Source organism: Tauraco erythrolophus, chromosome 26 (assembly GCF_009769465.1).
Source record: "Tauraco erythrolophus isolate bTauEry1 chromosome 26, bTauEry1.pri, whole genome shotgun sequence".
Taxonomy (NCBI): domain Eukaryota; kingdom Metazoa; phylum Chordata; class Aves; order Musophagiformes; family Musophagidae; genus Tauraco; species Tauraco erythrolophus.
Window position 1 is genome coordinate 522,235 of NC_141490.1, and position 23,655 is coordinate 545,889.

Below are 23,655 nucleotides of genomic sequence, written 5' to 3' on the forward strand. Positions count from 1 at the left end.
GCCGTGAAACAAAATAAAACCGTCCGTGTGGTCACTTACACTGAGACACGCGGGACCGAGATTCTCCGCAAACAGCTCCTAAGGAGACCTCAGAAAAGTGTGAAAGCTACTCTGGAACGAAAGCTGGTTAAGGTGAGACATTAGAGACAGAACTGAAAGAAAGCGAGCGGCTCGCGGAATGGGGCAGCGTTCCCGGCAGAGCATCCCAAGCAGCCGCGCGCGGGCGCCCGGAGTTCGGTGTCATTGAGAAGCACCTGGAAAGAGGAAGACAGAGAATGGCAAGGTGTGGACAACACGGTGGTGATGGCAGGCGATGCCCGCACGTTAAGGCACGTCGGAAGAAAGACTTCGGCTGCTTGTCCGCGCCAGCCGAGCCTGGCTGGGCTGCCAAAACCTCAGGAGGAAAAGAAGCCACAAAACACCCTGAGCAGGACAGGTAGAGTCAGCTGAGCAACGTCGTAGCAGCAAATAAAAGGTGAAGGCACTTATGCAGGGGAGAGTTTACAAGCAACAGTAAATGTTACGCCATTAGCTACTCAACGGTGCGTTCTCACCTGCGGTTTGTCACCTCTACCTCACCAAAAAACAAAAATAATAAAAAAAACACCAACAAAAAAAAGCAAGCAAAAGCAAAAGCAGCGGTTGGGATAGAAAAGATCAGAAAAATGACAATGCAAATGAGGACAAATAAACCGGGAGGGCCTTCCTTATGAGTGGGGGGAGTCGGGTCTGGCGAGGAGTATGAGGATGCGTGTGACGGAGAAAGGTGTCCCGTGACCGGCCGGTGGCTTCTCCTCATCTGCTCTCGCAAGACAGGGGAAAGCTCAACGCACTAAAAGCTCCTCAAAAAGGGTCCCGGAGGTGGTGGTCGGCTCCGTAAAAAATGACTGGTGGAATTCACATGTCTGGAGAGTGAGGAGGGCTTACCCAGAGCCAGACCCAGCACCCCGGCACGAGAGAGCACCCCCAGTCGCGGGAGCAAACGGAAGGACAGACCAAACCTCTGCTCCCGCGAACGGGCAGCTCAGGAACGGGCACAGGGGTGGGGTCTGCACCCTTTGGTCGGAACCCCCCGTCAGCCACCGGTAACCGCGTTAACGGTGTTCTCTGCCACGGCAATTCCCGCCTCTCGGAAACACCTGCAGCACGGACCGTCCCACTCGTCGACTCACGCGGTACGGTGGGTGCATTGGAGGGAAAAACTAAAACCCATAAAAAAGCAAGCGATTTGTTTGCTGGTTTTCCCCAGGCTTCATGCTCTGCTTATATACATAAAAGACAATAAACATTCAGGACATTTCCAATGGTTATGAAGGTACCGTACCTGTGATGGTGGTAGGGATGGTGGTGGTAGTGGTGGTGGTTGTTGTGGGAGGAGGGATAGTTGTGGGGGGATCTGGATAAAATATAAAAAGGAAAATAACAAAAAAAGCAAATTAAGAAAAAACAAGCAGAACACAACAGCGATCAATCGTGCTCAGAGCAAAACGAGGACGCAAAGCAGCAGCACGGCCGTGGGACGCCCTGCCTCCTCTGCGGCCGGCTCCGAGGGCGGTGGGCCAGATCCTCCGCAGCCGGATGCGCCTTCGAGCGCGACCCGCCCCTCGGGAGCAGCGTGCGGGGCTGCTCCGGCCGGAGGATCTGGCCCCCGAGCTCTCCCCCTCCTTCCCTTCTGCAAGGCTAAAAAAAATGAAAGCGATAAACAAAACCCAGCGCAAATTAGTCAATGAGAGAGAGAGATGGGATGGGAGAGGCATAAGAGAAATAAACTGCACGCTTTCCACAACAAAAACAACGGTTTACACGCACAAAGAGAGACACAGCGGTGCTCGGTGGGGTTCTACACGGGCACGTCTACACGGGAAAACCCAGGTGGGAGGTTTGGGTGGGGCGAGGGGCCCCGCTGCGCTGCACGGCTCGACACCCACAGCATGGGACGGCTCCGGCTCCCGCTGCCTTCCCGGGGCCCTCAGCCTCGCTATCCTTCCTCTCCGGGTACACGTCAGCGGGACGTTAAAAACGACTTCAAAGACAGGGATAAATCCAAAGAAACGAGGACATCATTGCTAAACGTCAACTGCAAGGTATGAAGAATTTCACCAAGATCTTTTAACAAAAAAAACCCAATGTTCTTTTCTGATCATTTCAGCTGAACCCTCTTGGTTTGGCCACTAGCGCGTCGTTAATGGGGAACACGGACACGGGGACGTTCCTCTTTGTGCCCGATAACCGTTCCTGGGGCGTACTCGACCTGGTGAGACTCAACTCTGTGGCTCTTTACAGCGTTCATGTTACGTCCAGGGGCACATCCTCATCGGAATTACTGGGCAGGAGAAGGCAGATGTGAGAAGATGCACAAGAGAAAAAATACATATCGATGCCCAGATGATCAAACTGAATGCGCTAAGTAGTCGGGAAGACTTTGAACTACGGATTCGCTCGGCAATAATGGAGCATGAAACATTTCATGGGCTTTTGATTCTAGGTTTCCTCTATAGCATGTCAACTTTTCATCACTAGCACATCTGCTACTCTTTTATCTCCAAGCGAGCTCTCTCAGATTCCCTAATTAATACATCTGAACTTTAATTATACGCTGCACCTTTATTCTATTCCATGCAACTTCCTGAAAATTAGGAAACGTTACCTTGGAGCTGGCTTCCCTGGGGAGCGTTTATTTGCAGTTACATTTTGAGCAGTTATCATCCTCTCCCTCGGTCCGAAGCACCGCGCTCCCTACACTCACGACTGGGAACCTCTTACGGCCCACCAGAACCTACGGGAGGGGTGGATGCCAAAAGAGCTGAAGCGCAGCAGAACCAGGGGCAGAAAGTCCCCGGCCTTTCGCCAGGGACCAGTGAAGACCGCTGGACCCAGCTCTTCTCCCAAAGCGGCCTCTTCCTCGACTAAAGCCCAAACCCGCGACTGCGCGCTCGCCGGGCTGGCCGTTCCTGGCAAACGCGCCCGCCCGCTCCCGCAGGGAGGAAAAGCGTGAAATGACTGTTAAAAAACCCACATTTTCGGTGCGCGTCGACGTGCCGAGACGTCCCTGCGCCACGCGCGCAGCGGAGGGAGGTGCGTTAGGCGCAGCTCGGCAGCGGTCACCCTGCGGGATGCGGCTGCGGGATGCGGCTGCGGGTAGAACCATGTTAACCGCACGTGTCTCCCTTCGGCTCGGCGGCTACGCCGACCCTGCCGCTCGCTGAGGCGTGCCGGACCGTGGCTCTGCTGCGGCTACCGCCACGGGTGCGGAGGGACCCCCGCTCCCCAGGTGCCGTGATTTGGGGGAGCTCTGCACCCACGCGCGGTGACAGCCCCGTCTGCGAGGGACAACCTCCCGCCGCGTTCCGGCTACGCCCACGGAGACGTGTCCGCACGGACACCGCTCCCAGCGCTGATACGCTATTTGCTGTCTTTCAGCGCAGAAAGGTGCCACGGGCTGGAGACGTAAAGGCTCTCCGGTGGCACGCGGGGCGACACGGGCACGCTCTGTGCAGGCAGGAGGAGATTCCTTCAGCAACAACCGCGTTCGGTTCTGGACCAGAAGGCTTCAGATGATGGCCACGGCCCAACCGCCTCCTCCTCCGCAGCACCTCCGGACCTGTGCCCTTTAAATGCAGGGGTGAAAGGGCCCTCTACACTGCCCGGAGCGCTGGATCCCAGAGGAACGCTCCCAAACGTGCAGAAACTGGGCGCGAGGGGATGTAAAACCATCACCTGACCGCGAGCTCCTGACAGACCACAAAAAGCTCTCCTCTACGTGGTCAAAACATCTGCCAGATGCCTGGAGTCCTCGGGCTTACACCCCTGGGAACCTGCATCTCCTGGCAAACATTCCCGGCGCGGGTCTCCTCCTGCGGATTTAATCCTGAGGGGGAGCAGCACCGATGACACCCTGACACTTCACAAGGGTGAAAGTTACCACGAGCCGGAGTGGCAGTCGCCAGCCCTCACTTGGGCCAAAACATACACACGGCTACACCGGGAATGACACCAGCTCACCTACAACTGCTTCACGGCAGAAGCTTTCCACAGTTTTCGTCTCACGGGGAGCTGCCTGTGTCCTGCTGCAACTTCTTTATTGCTTCTCCACGACAGGAGTTGTGTCTTTAAACACCGATGTAAACAAGGTGGGTTTCTTTTGTTGTACCATGAGCACGCAAATTACTCCACCGTAAACGCGTGTCTGACTTCACGGCGTAAACTGGAGTCTTTGGGAGCTACAGGCACTAGAAAACTACCCACTCGGTGTGGCAGATGAGCTCAGTTTCAGCTCCAAGCTACAGTTTTGGTGTTGTCAGCCATCTCTGGGCAAGTTTCTAAGACTGGACTTAAACCAGCTCCTGTGCAAGTGGCGTTTGGAGAGGCGATGCCACCCATTTATCTGGGCCAGAGCAAGAACAAGAGGACTGGGACCGCAGAGCTGCGAGCTGCTGTTGGGTGGAAGGAACTTCAAACCGAAGCCAGTCACTGTCCCATCGAGTGACAGGCGATCCCCACCACAAGCTTTGCCCAGCCACACAGTAACCACTCTGAACAGACCAAGTTTAGTACATGGCCCAAGGGAACTGCTCGTAATTCAACTGGGGCATCGCTCCTCAAGCACCTGCTGGATCTTTACTCCATGCAGCGCCTCGCGACAGGAGCACGAGGTCCACAGCAACGGCAGAACCATGCAGAGGGACTGAAGAGTTAAAGCAGGTACTTCGTAGCACGTTACACGGATGCTGAGACGTGTCTTGGCATCTGCTCAGCAGCCACAGGTAGGCTTAAGACATCCCGTTCCTACAGTTTATTTCCCAGTTTGTGATTATCTGGGGATGCTGGCTGATGCTTCACTAATTTAACTCGCTAATGAGAGACGTGGAACCCCCCCATCCCTGGACCGTCGCTGAAGACGCTGGAGAAGGTATTACAAAAGGGAAGAGGAGTTATGGGAGAAGCCCTAGGCGAAGCGTCAGGCCAGAGAACGCCACGGTTCTCCCCGTGCCCCTGCTCTGGCCTTTCCTTGCTCTCCTCCTGCGAGCGCGCCAGCGCTGTGGCAAGGCCACGAGCGCGGCTCCGGAGCGGGGAGCTGCCCGGACGCTGGAGCAGCCTCTGCGCCCGATGCACGCGACCGAGGCTGAGGGAAGCCAGGCAAAGAAACGGTCCTGCAGCCCCTGCCCCAGCCCGGTGCAGCGCGGCCGTGCCGGCAGCTATGGGCAAACCCTGCGTTAAGCAAAACGTTACGTTGTGTCCCAGCTTCCCGAGCGCGGTATGTCGCAATTAGGTGTAAACGAGTCTAGAAGAACGGTGGTTTTTCTCACGTACCGTATACAAACAGCATGTAATCCGCATGTGATTTCCCCACCGCGTTTGAAGCCTCACAGCGGTATGTACCATTATCTGTTTTGTTTAGGTTACTAATGAGAAGGTTTGAACCAGACACTACAACGTGTTGAGGCATCTCATCATCTACTCTTAACCACCTCATGTCCGTAGGCCTACAGAGGAGGGAGAAAAAGAAACAGTCACATTACTATTTTCCTATGGTAAAGATGGCATCTTCAATAGTTCATCCACAGACAGAAAGCCCAAACCAAGAAAAACTGTAAAGAAATAACACATACTTTTTTGCGCTACTCAGGCCCACACGCTGTCGGGCTTCCTCAATTTACATTTATTTTAACCCAACAGGAAACTGTATCCACCTTTACATTTTCTGAAAACACTAATGCAAGCAGGAAGAAAGTTCATTAGTGGTTAATCATTTGCTTATGCGGAAAACCTGAAACCTGGGAGGCTGTGGACTGCGTGTGCGTCCGCGGGGTGCTCTGAGCGCGGGTCTGGACAGTGTGCGGCAGAACGAGCACGGTCGTGGCAGCTCTGGACCCTTCCACGCAGCGAGGCGGTGGCCCCAGGGACCTCGGAGGTGGCCCCAGGGACCTTGACAGCAGCCGTGCCGCTCACTAAGAGCGTTTCAGCTGCTGGAAGGGAGGAAGGCCTTCCTCCTCTCCCTCTGGCAGCCTCCCTCCTGCATCCCTTCCCTAACCGAACCCAGGGGAGCGTCGTGTTTGCATCGTTTTGGGAATGAAATTAGTCTGTATCATTAGAGCTGGGAAAGAAAGTGCTGTGGGGCTGGGGAGGGGGTGTTATTTTGTTAAAAATTTATTATTATAGTGTTTGAGCAGCAGTCAGGGGACAGAGCAGCTACGCCTGAGACAGCCTTCCCCAGCAAAAACAGGGAATCTCCGGAGGCGACTCAAGAGCGAGCTCTTTGCAGGGGAGGTTGGTGCAGCAGAACACTCGCCAGCCTGCCTGGCTCTAGACTTTGCAAGCCGGACCTTGCCGGGAGCTCGCGCTGCCGGAGGTGTCTCGTAGCTCGGGCTCTTCCCGCCGTCCGTACGGCAGGCTACTGCCACGACGGAGGAGCTCCTGACGTTTCAACAGCCCAGTCACGCTACGGGTCGGATACAACACGGAGCAAAACCCGTTGGCTATACAAAGCTGATGTTTGGGTTTGGACGAGAGCTCAGCGGTCTCCTCCTCGCTTCCGTGCTATGGCATGGGCAGCAGCACCCCGTGGGAGAGCAGAGCTGTGGGCCCACCTCCATATGGGTGGAAAGGGTGTTGATGCTCCTGGCTGCGCTTTGCCAACGGTTGCTTGTGACTCTGGGGGTACAGGGCTTCGCCCAACCTGCTCCTCAGAGTCGTGGCTGGCCCCAGCTGTCCTAAAAGTGACCCGTTCAGTATCTTCCCACTTTTGTCAGGGCCCTGGGGTTTTTGTGTCTAACCTAACAAAATAGCTGTATTAACATCACAAGAGAAACTTCTACTCTCTGGACTTTCCTTCTTCTCTTATTCCTGTTATTATGTTTATCATTCCAGTGTTCATGATGCCAAATTTTGCAGAGAAGAGGTTTTAACTGGAGAAACGCCCCTGTTCACTCTAAACCTCTGTAAAGGGCTTTATGAAACGTGTTCCTCTTAAAAACACAGAGCCAAAGACAGCCCACGGTTTTGCTGTGTGTTTTCTGACGCCTGGAGAGACACAGGTGAAGCGACCTACATGGGTGACTCCCCAGCACGCCACTACCATCGCCCTAACGAGAAATGGCGTGCTGCCGGGAGATGGGTCTGTCTTATTGAACGTGTGTGTGTGTCTTATTCATAGCCTGGAACAAAAAAAAAAAAAAAAGGAAAGCAGCCTATTTGTTAAATTCCCAGATTAAATTCCCAGATGATAGCTAAGGGGAGGAGCGGCAGTTACCCATGAGCAGAGGGATGCGAAGGGGTCGGAGAGGCTCTGAGTGGGGCACAGAGATCACAGCGGGGTGCAGTGGGGGACGTGCTGGTCCCTGTTGTACAGGGACGGGACCAGCCTCGTGCCCAAGGGAAGAAACTGGGGAGCAGGAATCAACAGAACTCAGCTCTGGGCACGCTACCGGGGAGACGCTGACGGATTTCAGGGGTGTTTGCAGAAATCTCATGAACATGATGAAAATAAAAGAGGGTAGTAAATACTAGACAGCCATAAATCCGAGTGGAAGAGGAAATATTTAAAAAAAAAAAAAAAGTCAAAAAAACTTAAATTAGAACGACAATGGAAGTGTGGAAGAAAATCTACCCTCCCTCGCCAGGATTTTCCTGATGCATAAACTTCTTCAACTACGTAAGGCGGCCCCGAGGGCATGGCCAGACGAGGAGAAAGAGTAAAACTGGCGTTTCCTCAAAACCACGCAGGGCACCAAAAAGGGAGGAAAACCATCACGTAGTCAACAGGAGCAGAAGGACAAGGTGCCTTACCTGAGGGACCCGGCTCCCCTCAGCCCCCCCGTTCTGCACTCGAGGCATTGCTGCAGGCTCTCCCCGGAGCGCTCCGGGCGGGAATTCGGGGACCAACACGGACGTCTGGGCTGCGCAGCAAGCGCTCGGGTGCAGAAATCTCCCTCTCTTTCACACCGTGCCACCGTCTTCGTGGCAGAGAACGGCACACCCGGCGTCAGCGGGGGCCAGAGAGCGCCCGCGCGCTCCCGACAACCGGCTCCGTCCTCGGGGAGAGTCCAACTTACTGTGGTTTTCCGAAAGCAGCGCACATCAGCTCCAGCGGCTCCCCTTCCCTCGTGAGGCCTTGCACCGGGTAGTTCTGAGAAACCCGCACTTGAGGCTTATCTGCGGGACGAGAAAACACCGGATCGTCAGTTGGCGCGTCGAGCCGGGGCGGACGCACATGCTGCTGCCGCCGCTCCGTGCTGGCTGCCTCACCGGTGGGCAGCGGGGAAGGCAGGCGGAGCAGGCAGCACTGGGCTCTCCCACCCTGGCACCCCGCTCCCCCGGGAAACCCGTCCCACTGCCTCGGGGTTTATCCCCGAACTCGCTGGAGCGGGAAGGAACTCATTGGCTCCGTGCCGAGGCGAAGCCAGAGATGTGTGCGGCGCTCGGAGCCGACGGGTTTATCGGTAGGGCACGGCGCCGTGTGACGGTGCCCGGCGCCCACGCGCGTTCCGCGTCGGGCTTCGCGAGAGACGCTCGTTAGAAACGCAAAAAGTAGCCGCTGCCGCTTCTGTTTCAATGTCAGAAGGTTTTGTTTCGTCCCAACGAAGCTCTTCCAAATCCTACAATAAACACAGGGAATTACAGCGTTTCTGGTTAGGGAGCCAGCTCAAAACCACCGTGCTAAGACCCTGCAGGAAAGAAAAAAGGGCCAAACCACAAACCTGGAGTCCACAATTAAAAAATTCATTACCTCCCACAACTGCAACGCGGATTAACAACGCAATCTAAGCTGCAGCTAAAACGTTATCGGTGCGAGAAATCAATTCTGTGCTACCGGTGCCACGAGGCTGGATATATATTTTTCAGGCATTTGCTCAACTGTAAGGAACAAAGGCAGGGAAAAAATCAGTATGCATAAAGGTTGAAACCGTTTAAATGTTTCTATTTCCTTTGAGAGTAACTGCGACCAAAAACACTGGCTCGCTGCATTTTATTAACTGTGTTTAACTCATTAACATGCTTCCTATGGAATAATAGAGATTAGGAAAAAAAAAAATCCCTGTCAGGATTTAACCAATTTAAACTCTCCTAATTTTCAGTAATGGAATAAGCTACATGAGTAAATCCTCTCCCGAGATGACTACACCACAAACATTTTACAAACTAATCCCACTGCAGCTGCTTCCCGCAGCCACAGCACGCGGGCGGCCGCGCGGGCTGGAGGCCGTGGCACCGCACGGGCACCGCGACGCTGCCGGGGCGGTGACTCCGGTGTGCCCGAAAACACGCCTGATGCTTTGGATGTGCAAAATGACGTGGAAGCGAGCGGTGTGTTCCAGGAAAAATGGTCCCTCGTAGGGGGAAAGAGTGTCGGAGCGTGCCCCAGGCCAGAGCCCGGAGCGGGGCCCCATCCCCGGCGCACCTGGGCTCGCCACGGCGGTGAGGGGCAGCTTTGGCCACGGCGGCGGAGGTCTCGGAGGCACAAGCTGGCCCTGGCAGGGACGTGGGACGAGCAGCCGCAAGGAAGGCGCAGGGACGCGGCTCCGTGCCGAGGGAAGGTGAGTTAACGCGGGTATCATGCGGCGAGTAAATCACACGCAGCATCGCCACCGCGGTGCCCAGGCTCGCAGCGCCCACCCGCCGGCCATCTGCTCGCTGTTTAGGATTTATCTGCTCACTGTTTAGGATTTATCTGCTTGCTGTTTAGGATTCGCTCTGTGGTAGGACCTATGGGCCCGTGCCGGCAACACGGACACAATCACACTCCGTGCTGCAGGAAGAGCGGAAAACCTTTCCAGCCCGATGCCCAGGGGGACACAAAGACGACAGCACCTTGTGCCACGTCTTCTGCAGCGTGCCTCTCCCATCGCTCCCATTGGATAAATCCCAGGATTTCTAACGAGCTGTTTACCAGCTGACAGTCACTTTCGGAGTCAGCGGCAGGATGCGCCAACATGCCGGCGATCACAGCGGGCACTCAGGAAAACGCTTTGCGAGGCTGAAGGATTGGGAAGGATGGTTGGGTGCTCAGGAGAGCTGACGTTTTAATGGGGTTCACGGTACACCAAAAAGCCATCGCTCGCTTCGACCGAGAATTTAGGGGCCGGTGGGATCTTTTTTCCCCTTTTTTTAAGGACACGTGTTTCGATAATCTTAAGTTCTACTTCTGCTGCCCAAGCGTCCCGGCTCAGACAAAGCCCGCGTCTGTTTTCTTCTGACCACGGACTGGTGGTAAGGCTCTGTAACACGCCCAGCACCGTGCGACCCTGAGCTCAGCTCCTGCACGGGGTCGTGAGGGCTTTCCATGCCTGGATTAGCGCTTTGCCGCCTCTCAACCCCGTTATTAAGCAGCCACACCTGTGGCTGCATCATCTCGGATGACGGTCCAGGGCGCAGGGCGAGAGGCAGCAGAGTTTTTACCACCACGCACATTCCAGCAGCCCGAAATCCACAACTTGGAACTTCACAGTGTCACACCACTGGACTACTACATAAAAATAAACACTTGCATGTATGCATCTAAGCCCCTACGTACAGCGCTGGCAGCCAATTAGTCCGAACAACCCAGAGCTATTTCCTAGTACGCCTACTCCAAGCAGCTTAAAAAACCAGCCTCGTAATTTAATAAGGCACCTTTATTAAGCTAAATTCGTTGGAAAGCTCGGAGTGATATACAAGGTTAAATACCCGCGGTCCAAAGGTTGCGCTGCAGCAGCAACCAATTTGAAAAACTTATTACAAACCCATTCTGCGTTTGATGAGATTTCTTTTACAACATGCGCGGCGCGCGCCCGCTGGCGCAGGAACTGCCGCCTGCCTGGAGGGGACGGTGGCCCGGCGCGCTCCTCGCTCCGTGAGCTCCTCGCTCCGAGCGCCAGCCCGACCCCGCACCCAAGGATGCTCCTTCCCCCCTCCTCGCCGAACGATCCGTGTTTTAATTTCTCAAGCAATGGAGACGCTGGAGGCTCCTCCAGCGGCTGCAGTGTGCCGCGACGGCAGGCGCCCGATGGCTCCGGAGGAGCCCAGCCAAGCCCATCGCCACGCCAATCCCGCCGGCCAGCCCAGGCTGCGCCCGCGGACCGCTCCTGGCTTTGGGTGGTGTGGAAGTTACGGAAAGGTTCCAGTCACTCTGCCTTTGTCCCAGTCCTTCCTACAAGCCGCTAGCCCGGTTTTTGTGCCATCAGCAAACACTATCAACGGTGACTGCTGAAGAACTTCGGCTGATTCACGGGAGCACTGAGCGGCATCAGGCCAAGCGCCCGGCCAGCGCGTTCGCTCTAGAAATACCACCGCTTGCTGATTACTCCCTAACGACTATCCTTCCAGATCTGCCAGTTAGTGATTTCTTAATCCATTTAAGTGCGCGCTCCATCGATAATGCTTAGATCTCATTAATCAGCCAAGATACCTCGTTATACCGAGCTCGGTGCCTTACAAGAGCCTCAGCCTATTATTTCTACCCGTTTCCTCTCATCAGGCCAACCCACGATCTCAAAGGCTGGTGAGCTCGCCGTCTCAAAGCGCGTCACCAGATGGACCTGGCAAGCCTGACCTCCTCCTGTGCCCGGGGTACCACCATGCTCCGGCTGGGTTGGCCTCGGGACCCTCCGCCGCACACCCCCTTCCCACCCCACCGCTCCTCAGCGGGGCTGCACCCAAAGCTGAGCCGAGGGCAAACTTCCAGCCTCTCCTCGTGTACCTCTTTCCAAAGGCTGCTGTGTACAGCCACCTACTTCAATAAAAGGCTGGATTTCTTGGGAGAGGCACGTGAAAGGCAGTTATGTTTGCGCCCTCATGCCTCTCCCCTGAAATACCACCAGAACACACGTAGCGAGGAAACGGTGCGCAATAAATTTAACTCTGTGGTCGTATCCAGTAATTGCACCGTGCACAAGAGCTACTAGAAGCTGCTACAGAAAACCTGCATTGCACTCAACATACGTGTGCTTTGGGGCTGTGCCAATCGTAGCAGAGTTGACTCATCACACGCCAGCAGCTCCTGGTCCTCCCGTGATCTCCGTGCAAGTGATACAGCTCCTACGACGCAGCAATCTGCCTACTCCAAACACAACAGCAAAACAGTCATTAATCACAGAATGGTTTGGGTTGGAAGGGACCTCAAAGATCATCCAGTTCCAACCCCCCTGCCATGGGCAGGGACACCCTCCACTACACCAGGTTGCACAAAGTCTCATCCAACCTGGCCTTGAACACTTCCAGGGACGGGGCATCCACAACTTCTCTGGGCAACCTGTGCCAGTGCCTCCCCATCCTCAGAGGGAAGAATTTCTTCCTTAGATCTAATCAAAATCTCCCCTCTTTCAGTTTATAACAAACACAGGGAAAACGCTCTGGGAAATGCTCCTTCTTTTCCAAAGGCCAGGTGACTCCTGACTCTCGACCAACCATCCACAGCACCATCCCGTCAACCCTTTCTGGCTGCCGTGCTCCCAGCCAGCCAAGAGACTTCTTCCCATGCTTTGGGGGCAAACCATACAAAAACAGGAACGAGGAAGACAAGCTCCTCAACTCTCTGCTCAGCTACTCCAAACACTTGACTTCTGGCGGTTTGAGTGTCTCACCACGCTGCATGCCAGCGGCAGAGCAGGAGGAGTACACGTTTCAGCATCAGAAGAAGTCACAAAGCCAACGTCTGCGTCAGAGCCAGCCCAGCCCTGGCGGTGCCGTTCCTCCTCCTCACCTTCCGCAAGGACGAGAGCCTGCGCTGCCCGTTTTCAGCCGAAACACAGAAATCCATTAAATAAACAGATCTCGTGTTTAAAACAGCGGATAAGCGCGTGACTGGCAGCTCACCACTCGCCTGGAAGAGCCTTTCGACCCCAAACACGACTTGGCACAATTCGCCCTCCACTAAAGGAATTCCAACAGGAGAAGGGAAGCATGGTGGGTATAAACCCTTCCCTTTCAAATATTGAAGCCCATGGTGCTGCTTAATGTTTGCGAAAGGCAGAGTCCGGGCTGCGCTGTGTGCTCCCCACTCCCAACGACATTCCTCTTCCTCCGAGAAAACCTTATTAACGAGCTTGCAAACGAGCACCCAACTGGGAAATGTCACAAACAAGAGTGGCTAATGCCCCAGAAAATCAAATAACTGAACACTTGGCTGATTGTGGTGCTTTTCATATTTACTAAAAGAAAAAAAAAAAAAAGCTTTAAATCAAAGTTTCTGAAGGGGTCAACACCTCGCTGAACAAAACAACTCATTTATTCGCTTTTAGAAATCTCCAGATGATAAATTACGTTGATGTTAATCACTTCACTGCATACTACGCAATTAATATTTGTACTTGATGGAAAGGGAAGGATTACTGGAGATGGGACAGCACACACATATGGCTGATTTTTCATGTAAGTGGGCCCAAAAACGTCTCCCACTGTAACAGCAGAGGCTGAAACGGATTCCACCGGTGCACGTTTCAAAAGTACACCCGCAGACATTCTAAAGGTGAACGCGCAATTGATTGTGACTTCAGAAAAGCAAGAAAAAAAAAACAACTCAGAGAAAACGCCAAATCAAGACCTCAATGCTTGCACTTCCAGTATCACGTAATGAGATAAGGAAAAGTTCCACGCAGGCTGAACTTCAACGTCTCCGAGAATATCTGGTTCCATTCCATTCCCTAATGATATTTTAATGCATTTTGTTGCTTCATTTCCTTCCTAAAATTACGCTCCCCGCCCCGCCCTTCCATCCCTCCCCGACAGATCCGAATCGCAAAAAGAAAGCGGCTCCCGCCGGGATCCGGGGGGATTTTCAAACCACCCCGCTGCGAGGCGCTGCGGCCGCCCACGTTATCCACGCGGGGAAGCGGCGTCGGGACCGCGAGGGTGTGCCACCGCCGGTCACGCTCCCTTCGCTTGGAGAAGCATCACCGGGAGGGCTTCGTACACGTTCCGGAGCGCTGCTTTGCAGAGATTCCTGCTCGGGAGCACGCCCTGCGGTCGGGTGGAGATGTGTATCTCAAAACTTCGCAGAGGGCAGGCCGTGCCATGGCAGACACGCAGCATTCCTTACTCCACGAGAAGGACAAGCGAGCAGTCAGCATCAACCAGGCTGACCACAGCAAACCAGTCTTGTCCCCCAGTACACGCGTGCTATTTTATTTCCGTAAACTCGCTATTTTATTTCTGAAGTTTAGCTTAGGTCACTCTGCAGACTTCAGATTTCTGCACCTTCCTTCCTCTTTTTAGCAGAGGAGAACATTTCAGTAAAATAAACAGGCGTTTCAGGCAAGACTTCCAAGTAAGTGGAAGTACAAACGCTCCCGACGGTCAATGACGCTTAAGGTCCTCGTTTACCGCAAGACATGTGAGATACCCAGAGTTCAGAAAATCGCCTTAAAAAGAGAGAAGTTAATAATTTTGAAAGCAGAAGGAGAAGGAACGCCTCCTCCTCCTCCCTGCTGCCCACCACCCCAGCTTTCTCCTTGTTTTTTCCTCAAAAAAAACCCCAAAACAACAAAAACCCAACAACTTTTGTGTGGCATCTTACAAAAAACATCCCCGTACTCTGAAACTCAGTCAGACAAAAACCGCCTCGTTATCTGAGAAGGCTCCATCCATCATCCTCCTGTCCTTCCCCAATGCGTTTCATGCTCCAGCTGGATACATTAAGCGCGGAGAAACACAACGTCTGCTGAGAAAAACGTTCCCCTGTGCCCCGCTGGTGTTCCCGAGAGGTGTGTCCGCTCGGCAGGAACGGGCAGGACTTACGGGGACAGAGCACAGGAGCTGACGCTGGAGCAGCTGACGTGCCCGCGTGGTAACAGTGGGCACCGGGAAGGTGCAAACAGTGATCCTTTGCTCCGATTGCAAATCCCATCTCTACGAAGCACAATCAGGCCTGGGTGTAGGAGTCCACGTTCCCTAAGAGGCCAAGGCCACATCCAGAGAAGCTCTGATCGACACGCCCGTCCATGAAGACGAGAGGATCTCCCGTTGGCCAACACATCGCCAGCCTGAAGCAGGCAGAGCGCAGGGGTACCCGCCTGCTCCGTAACTGCCCTTTCCGCCCGGTCCAACAGCAGGTATCCAACGCAAACACGTCTGGACACGCTCCAGCACACGACGTCCCAGCACACAACTGCTGGGAGCCACCAGGTTTTGACGCATGGCCCGTCCTTCTCCTGGAACTCCTCTCCAGCCATCTGCTGCTGCCCGCAGACAGAACTGACTGCGCGAGCGTGGGTCGAGTCCCCGTCTACAAACATAACCACTTTTAACAAGCTCAGAGCTTAATCCAGACCAGAAGATGAAACCAAACCAGTTGGGAAGCCCTTTTTCTACTCATCCCGTTCCCTTCAAGGAGACTCTGCGCTAGCTCTGTTCCAACAAACAGCTCTGGAACAACCAAGGGGATGCTAAAATCGGTGGCGAGGGCAGAGCCCGGTGCAACGGGAGCCTCCAAGGCGTCAGCTGGAGACGGCGTGCGTCCCGCAGGACCGCCAAGTAACTTTGGTCCGCGTGTGCTTGGCCTTGGGAATCCTGAAGGGCTGCAAACAAAAGTAGTCAAGAAGCGATTTCTTTAAGGAAGAACGGAAAAAACATTCCTGATTTTTTCTGTGGAAACGGTGGCCCTCTCCTATCCCATCGAACGATCAGGATTTCTGAGGACTTTCTGGAAGAAAACCATCTGATGCCCTTTCAGACAAGGGAAGAAGTCCTGCAAGACTTCAATACCTCCGCAGAACAGGGGAGATGGGATTATTTTTTTTCCCTGTTAAGTATTTGATCAAGCCTCACAAAGGTGCTAATGTATTATTAAAGCTAATGGAGCTCTACGAGAAATGTTAATGGACATGGAGTTTGCATAAATGAATTACACATTAGCACAGTCGCAAGAAATCCAGTATCTGCCAATTTAGGTGGTATCTGATCATTTCTGTTTTCCTCATTACAGGAACATTACTTCCCGCTAGTTTCAGAGATAGGAGAATTGTAACCAAGATGTTCATAATGAAACTACATAATGAAGCAGACGAAATGAATTAATACAAAACTTCCTCTTCCCCTTCTGATGTGATGTTTGAGCTGAAGCGAACCTACGGAACAAGCACTGAGTCACCCTCGCACCCCGGTGTTCCGAGGCACTGTCTGACTCGGCTTTCGGGAGCCGTTTTCCGGGGAGAGGTGTGTGTATGCAGCAGCTCTGCCATCTCCACCAGCTGAAAGTCAGGCACGTCTGCACTGGGGACCACAGGTGTTTGCGGGTACCTGCTCACAAACCTTGTTAACGTCATACGCAGTAGAGCGGTTCCTGAACGAAGCGGAAGGCGTTATTAAGACCGAACACGTTAGGAGCATCCTAGAAAAAAGGCTGGCCTTAATCAGCGGTGGTACCAGACCCCCCACAGCTCACGTTGCTCTGATTCAGCGAACCAGTCGGCGCTGCACCGAGTTCCTCTGGCGCAGTACCACGCTTTTGCTGGTAAACTCGCCACGGCGGCCGGTCGCTTTGACGTGGTAGTAGAGAAGCACTTTTCCAAGAGGTAAGTAGGTTTTAAAAGAAAAATACTTGGATTTAATCTGTTCTGATGACCATAAAGCCCAGCCAGGAAGCTTTGGTGGTACAAACGCTAGGTACAGAAAGTTATTCCATAAGGGAAGAGAAGTATGTATTTATCATATCGCAGAAGGGCTGGGAAAAGCCGTGGCTTCACCCACGGAGCGGTGCCCAACATTTTGACTTCAATTTGACAATAACAGGATAGAAAGCCCAGCTACGCTGTAATTTTATCGCGTAGCGAATAGTTCCTGAACTCCTCCGTGAGCAATTTTACACGTTAAGAGAATTCAAAGTTCTGCTACTCACACATGACTTCAAGGTAACGCTGCGTCTGCAAGTCCTTGACGGCAGGGTGATCCACCAAGCAGATGACAGGGACCCCGTCGTCCTCCCGTCCCACCTTCAGCACCAGCTGACTGGTCACCGTGTACATGTCGGACCACTCCTCCACCTCCGACTTGCCTGCTGCGGAGAGGACAAAGAGAGCAGAGGGTGAGCACGGCAGGGAGCGGCTGCCGCTGCCCCATCACCTCCCTCCATCCGCTCCATGCCCGGGTGACACGTTCCCTTCGGCGAGCCGTCCCGCCTCGGCCGCCCTGGCACGAGGTCGCTGCCAACCGCGGTCCACACTACGCCGCAGCAACGATTAACAGTCCCCTTACGCCTCCCCAAATCCCCAAACTCCCTAAATCAATGGAGCTACAAATCCCCTCCCACTCTGGAACCAACGACTAGCTAGGAATGCGATTAAACAGATTAACTTAATTAGAAGTAGTATCGATAGGCTGGCGCGCTTCGGCAGCGCTCCGTTGGAAGGAGAGCAGCGCAGCGGTGGCTGGAGTGCAGCGGGGTTCGGGATGCGCTGCCCCAAGGATGCCGTAGCGCACAGCACGGAAGCAGGAAGGAAAGATGGGACAGGAGAAAAGGGATTTCTCTGTAACTCGGCACTTAAGTGCTTTGCTGACAACGCACCTCCGCTTCGTTTCCAAATTTTATTTAAGCATTTAAGAATTCACAGCCAGAGATAACTTTAGTAGCGGAGAAGGGAGAGTGGGGATCCAACTGCCAACACAGGACGGCTCACTCGGGGATCTGCCAGGTCAAGCGCAATGGGTCAAACACTGTTTATGGCACTGCTGCCCACTGGAACGGGGAAGGAGCCCCCGAAAGGGAAGATGGAAGATCCGCACCCCACTGGGCCGACACGCGGTGCTGGGAATCAGCGTGGCACTGCGCGGCGGGTCTGCGTTCCACCTGCACCAGCCCGCTCCCAGCACGTGTCCTGCCCGGGTGCTCGTACATGTTGGACTTAGAGGATTTTCTCTTGTCCTCGTGGAGGGGGTTTGGAGCAACGAGTCCGGACTTCTGAAGAGAGCCCTTCGCTCTCTTGGGCTGGGTAAAGCACAAAGGTGTTGGCAACTGGGCTCACATCTAGGTGCAGACCTAAACTAACAGCACGTCGCGTGCAATCAGAGTCAGCGACTTCGATGTGCAAACACCGGGAGCAACTAGACTCCAGGGAGTCGGAGAAACTCATCCCACATGAATATTCAACAGAACACAGAGAAAGAGCCCTGTAAACAAGAGAGCTGGACGTGAAGGGGAACTGAAACTCTTTACAGCCCAAAGCGCGGCCGATCCTGAAGAGGGTCAGAAAGCTGCACAAACCATGGCAGGGAGAGGTTCCACGCACAGCTCGGCGGCTCCCCGGGGTGACCCGCAGGCACGGAAAGACTCCCGAACCCGGCGCTCGGGCTGGCGGGTGGGCAGAGGACAAAACAGAGCTCAGCTCTTCTGCGTTTGAGAACAATCTGTCTGCCCACATGCTCCTTTGTTCCTGAGCTGGCGTTTAAAGCAGCTCGCTCTGCTTTTTTTTTTCTTTCTTTTTGTCTTCCCCCCCCACTTTAAACTGGCAACAGAGAAGCAAACACCCAGCGTTACATAAATCATTTCAGCGAGCAGAAAAAAGCAAGCGACCGAGAGGCTACACCTACCGGTGAGCTCCTTGTTTCCTTTGAACCATCTGATGGTGGTGGCTGGTCTGCTGGCCATGGCAGTGCAGTTCAGCTCAATCTCTTCTCCCTCAACGGCGACTTCTTTCTGGATATCGATCACCAAATTGCGCGGCGGGACTGCAACGAGAAAGACAACGCAACGTATACTTCATGGGGAAAAAACCATTTTTTGATCACTAACAGGAGACAAAACCTTCAGGAAAACCCATAAAATCCACTAGAGGAAACCGGCCACCAGCATTTATTTGATCTTTCAATCGATCGGATCCATTGATAGGCGGTTTCACAGCAATCAGTGGAAGCACTTTCACTCTCCACCTAATCACCACCGTAGCTTGGCAAATTATTACTTATCAAATTTGTAACTTTCTGTTCTCTCGCCCAGGCAGGCAGCGTTCCAGGGAAGAGCTTCAACTCTTCTGCGCTATCCGGCAGCGTGTGCCGCTGTTGAAGAGCACAGCCTGACTCCGTGCACGTTCCTCGCCTTCCTCCGACAAGGAGAGAAGACACGAGAGCTGGCGTTTGGAAGCGTGTTACATACTGTGCCTCTGACCTCGCGAGGCTCCGAAACAGAACTTCAGGGGGATGAGCACCACTGCAGCGCAACCCAGAGGTGTGACCAACAGGCCTAACACTTACGACCCAGGAAGAAGGAATCTCCTCCCCCCTGAAGCACCCACCGCGGGTGAGGCAAAAACCAGAAAAAAAACAAATGTTGAGAGTTTGTGCCGCACAGAGCTGCAGTTTCAGAAAAAACTCCAGAACTTCCAGAGGAAACTCAACTTTGCTCTGATCGATATGATTAAGCAACTGCATAGTTCAAACATGACTAAGACGTTTCTGACTAAGGGAGAACAAATATGTATAAATACCACCCAGATGATCAAATGGACTAATTAGTCACTTGTGGCTTTTCTCTCGAAAGAGCAGAACGGGCTACATATTTGAGCTTTTCACATGTTCCAATTAAACACGAATAAATGTGCACATGGTGTCACGGAAGACATCGAGGCACACGGGAGAGCCAGGGGAAGCACACTGCTCGAGAAATGAAACAAAATGAAATGAAAGTGCGAAGCTCTCTTGGGATGCCAACGACCAAGGAGGATGCCTCAAAACGTTGCTCCGTGTGAGCGTCCGTAGCAGCGGATCAGGAAAACCGCTCTTGCAGACCTGGGGGTATATTGAAGTCTGAGCAACGACCACGAGACCTGTGGTGGGCAATGTGTTCCTAGAAGGGCACTGAGAACCGCTCCTCTGCCCTGGCTCGTTTTTCTCCTAATTAGGGAGTCAATCCCAGGGAAGACGGGGAAGGCATGTCATCCTCAGCGTGGCAGTACCCTGTATCTCTCCGAACAAACGGCTAGTTAAGATAAACAATCCCCTCCTTCATCTTCTAATAATGAACATCCATCTTCGCTGCCCGCTCTGCGATCTGAGGTTTGGCCCGAGCACGTGGCCAAGGTGGGGAGCAAACCCCCGCTGCTCCATGGCTGCCGGGGAAGGGCAGGCACGTGCTGGCCATGCCACAAACCCTCCTCCAAAAGAACTGAAGTACCAGGCGAGGAAACAGACGTTCCCCTCAGTTCCCCTCAGAAACCCAACAAAATACTTTTGGGTGCGTACGATCAGGGAGAAGAGCTGCAAGAAAGCTTCCTGCTCCTCTGAATGCTGGAAAGCGCACTAAAACTTTGAAGATGTTGCCAAACGTAACAGCTATAGCAGAACTGCTTATAAACATTATTTAAACAACGTATAAAAACCCGGGAACCAAATCTCATTAAGGAAAAGGAGGAAGACTGAAACTAATCAGCGAGGGAGATCTCGCATTAAGTCACCCTCTGTGATCCAGGTTCTCCCATTAATGGAGCCTTAAACGCCGCCACTACTCTGCAGAACATGCCGGTCACCGCGTCGCTTGCGGCTGCACGGGCACGGGAGGGGAGGTGGGGCAGAAACAACTTCTCGTCCCTGAGTGAACGAGCAAACTTGGGATGTCGAGCGAGAGATCTAGGTGAAACAAGTTTTTGCTCAAATGAACAGGAAGGTATCACTTCCCATGAGCTGAGCTCACGGTTCTGCTGAAGATGCGAGCCGGCTGACACGCACGCAAAAGCTGACGCATCTTCGCAACAGCGGGAGGTTCACCAGCGACGCTGTCAGCAACATCTGCCCTCAAGGAACACCATCGACGGGCAGAGATGCTGTCATTCGTCATGAGCGTGTCATCCCTCAAACCCCCAAGTTTTGGAAGAAATGTGATCAGAGTCCTCTGATGACTGAAAACACAAAGCTCATAAGCTCAACGGTTCTACTCACTACGAAGCATTCGCGTTCATCTCTTTTCCCTCTACACAGCAGATAATTATCACAAGACATTTTCTACAGCTTTTACTTTCTGGCTGACTTCTTTCTCACTTCGCCAAAGGAGATGCAACCGCTGCAACTCATCGTCCCTTCCTGCAAGGAAACGTGCCTTCGCTCCCCGCCGAGAGAGGAGAGACGCGGGAGGAGGGCTCGCCTCGCGCAGCTCGTGCCCTGCTGCCAAGCCTCAGGCTGGACGCACGTTCCTTCCAGGACGTTCGCAGGTCCAGGCTTGCCCGAAAAGCCAAACGAGTCACCTAGATACTCTTACAGAGCAGCAGCAGCACCAACGACTAGTCCTCGTGGGCTGTCTGCTAACGAAGGCTGGCATTAGATCCCCCTCCATGCAAGTCAGGAAACCCTTGCAGCCTTTCCGAGTGACCTGCCCAGGTAAAAGAGCGGCTCGGAAGCGGAGAACACCGCTGTTACACCTGCGCGTACGTACCGAGCACTGTGATCGTGGTGTAGATTTCCTGGGGCGGATCGGTGTAGAGCTGGCAGAAGTATCTTCCTTCATCAGAAACGGAGACGTTTGTCAAGGACACTCGGAGCTCGCTGTTGGAGAAGTTCACCAGCTGGAACCTGCTGTCCTTCAGTGCTGTAGAGCAAGCACACCCTTAGTGACTGCGACGGGAGACGCAGCGTCCCCTCCCACCACACAACCAAGCCAAAGGTCTATAAAAGCAGCATCTCAACAAGCACCCACGGGTTCCTGACTGAGCTTCCATCCTTACCTTCAAGTCTGGACCTATCAAACGTTTCTGGTCCCAGATCATTACAAAGAATCAACATAAGCAAATCGCCAGGTACGGCATCAGATCTTTGGAGATGGTTTTATTGTCAGATGGCTTAGGGACGCGTAGGTGAAACGCTTGTTGTGAAAATCCACTTCTACGTGGACCCGTTCCTGCCTGCGTGCGGTCAGCGGATGAGGGTCAGTGTGAAGATAAAAGAACTGGGAAAAGCGCAGTTTAAAATCTGTTTCCTGAGCAGTAACAGCTGCCCCAATTCTTTTCAGAATTTGGAAATCGAGCGGTTTAGGTCTTACCAGCTGAACCCACGGGCCTGGAACAGCGGCGCGAGCGGAGTGACCCAGCTCCAGCCGCGAACATTGCGAGATCAGACGGCGCCTTGGAGGAGAACCAGTTTGCCGTGCGTTTCCACAACACGGCATCCTCCCGACAGGCAACAAACCCAGACTCATTCGCCGGACATGGCAGCGACGGGGCATTTTGTTTGGGTTACAAAGAGGCATAGACTGTCTTGAAACGTTCAGTCTTCGAACCAAACAGATGACCTCTGAGAACGCTGCGCCGTCTCGGCGTTGCCCCATTCAATTTGTTTGTGTCAGCTAAATATTTGGCACTCAATTGCAATTCACCCTGAATTACTACAATCAATTCCTATCGCAAAGTAGGACGGTCTGACTTTTGAAGGGGACCATCAAGGTTTCCATTAAGGAGAAAGATTATGATTGCCTGTCTCATCTACCCTCTGAAGAATCGACTAAACTTTAAGTGTCCAGCACTGTGGTACAAGAAGAGATCTCTGCAAATGCTTTCTCCCGAGCGCGAGCGAGTCGCCATCAAACGAGGGAAGATGAAACTTACGTCTGAAATCTCTGAAATAAATCGTTTGTCTGTTGGGGTTCAGCAGCTGGATCACCGAGTCATCGCTGTTCTTGACTCGGCAGCTGATGGTGGCGACGTCTCCCTCCACCACCGTCACGTCTTCAGTAACCAAGTTCTGACCATCACCTTTGGAAGAGAGCAAAGACGAAACAGCAACATCAGGAATGACATCAGCGAGTTTCATTTGGGAAACGAAAAGCTCCGCCACCACGGCGCGCTCAGCACTCTTGCAAAATGTACCCAGTGGCACAAGGCTCTGCCAAAACCATCCTGGATTTTCAACCGACCCACGGAACCGAGGCAGAACTGGTGCCTTCTGCATGGGAACCTGCTTGGGCAGGCAAGGGAGGAACATCAGCCAGAGAGCCATCAACGCCACGACCTCCAGCCAGTGGGGGTGATGAGCAAACAGGACCCTCCCCACCCGTTGACACCCCCAGTAACTCAGCCAACAGGCCGGGCACAGCCGCGCTTGGCTTTCAGCGGGGCTGGTGTTCGTTCCGCTGGACAGATACAATCACCCACACAAATCAGCAATGCCAGGGAAGACAAAAACGGATCTTCTCCTCCCGAACCGCACTGGTCACCACCACTAAATTAAAGAGGAGGAACTGGAGGGGAGCTCTGTGATGGCAACGGAGGGAAAAGGACTACCCTGTGGCCAACTGTGTGTGTAACGACCAAGGGTAGAGGACGAGAGGAAGATCTCACCGGACACCCCACGCCCCTGCACGCTATAATCCTCATATCAGCCTTGTTTCCACACGGAAACGGCAGAAATTCCCTTCCTCTCGCAAAAGATGAATTTTGTTAAATTACCTTGAAAGACTAATTCGCTGTAAGGAGCGTTTATCCTTTGACTTGAGCAGACAGACTTTAGGGAACCGGTTTTTGCTCACTCTGTGTAATCAGTAGGCGCTACTCATGCCCAGAGGCAGCCAAAAAAAAAAAAGAATTGGATGCAATTATGCTGTGGGAGCCTTGTAATCATTCACGGGTCATCACCTCGAAAACGCTCCTAACGAATCGAGTCGTTGCATCACACGCACGCTGAGAAATTCGCCTCACGTGTTACGGAACGCAGAGGATGGGAATTCGAAAACGGCGCTTCGCATTTCAATTTTTCCATAACCACCCGGTGTCC

The 23,655-nt window shown here is 53.4% G+C and overlaps 1 protein-coding gene across 1 annotated transcript in view; it reads right to left on the reverse strand.

Annotated features, from left to right (window-relative positions):
* CADM1 (cell adhesion molecule 1) overlaps positions 1-22,695 on the reverse strand; it is a 45,625-nt gene extending 22,930 nt beyond the window's left edge. Inside the window, exons 1-7 of the mRNA XM_086626938.1 lie at positions 22,491-22,695; positions 21,326-21,478; positions 18,496-18,633; positions 16,808-16,963; positions 8,052-8,151; positions 5,311-5,483; positions 1,325-1,396 (exon numbers count right to left, since the gene is read on the reverse strand). Of these exons, the coding sequence (XP_086483064.1) occupies positions 1,325-1,396; positions 5,311-5,483; positions 8,052-8,151; positions 16,808-16,963; positions 18,496-18,633; positions 21,326-21,478; positions 22,491-22,695 (997 nt within the window). The remainder of the gene's footprint in view (positions 1-1,324; positions 1,397-5,310; positions 5,484-8,051; positions 8,152-16,807; positions 16,964-18,495; positions 18,634-21,325; positions 21,479-22,490) is intronic.
* Positions 22,696-23,655: the final 960 nt, after the last annotated feature.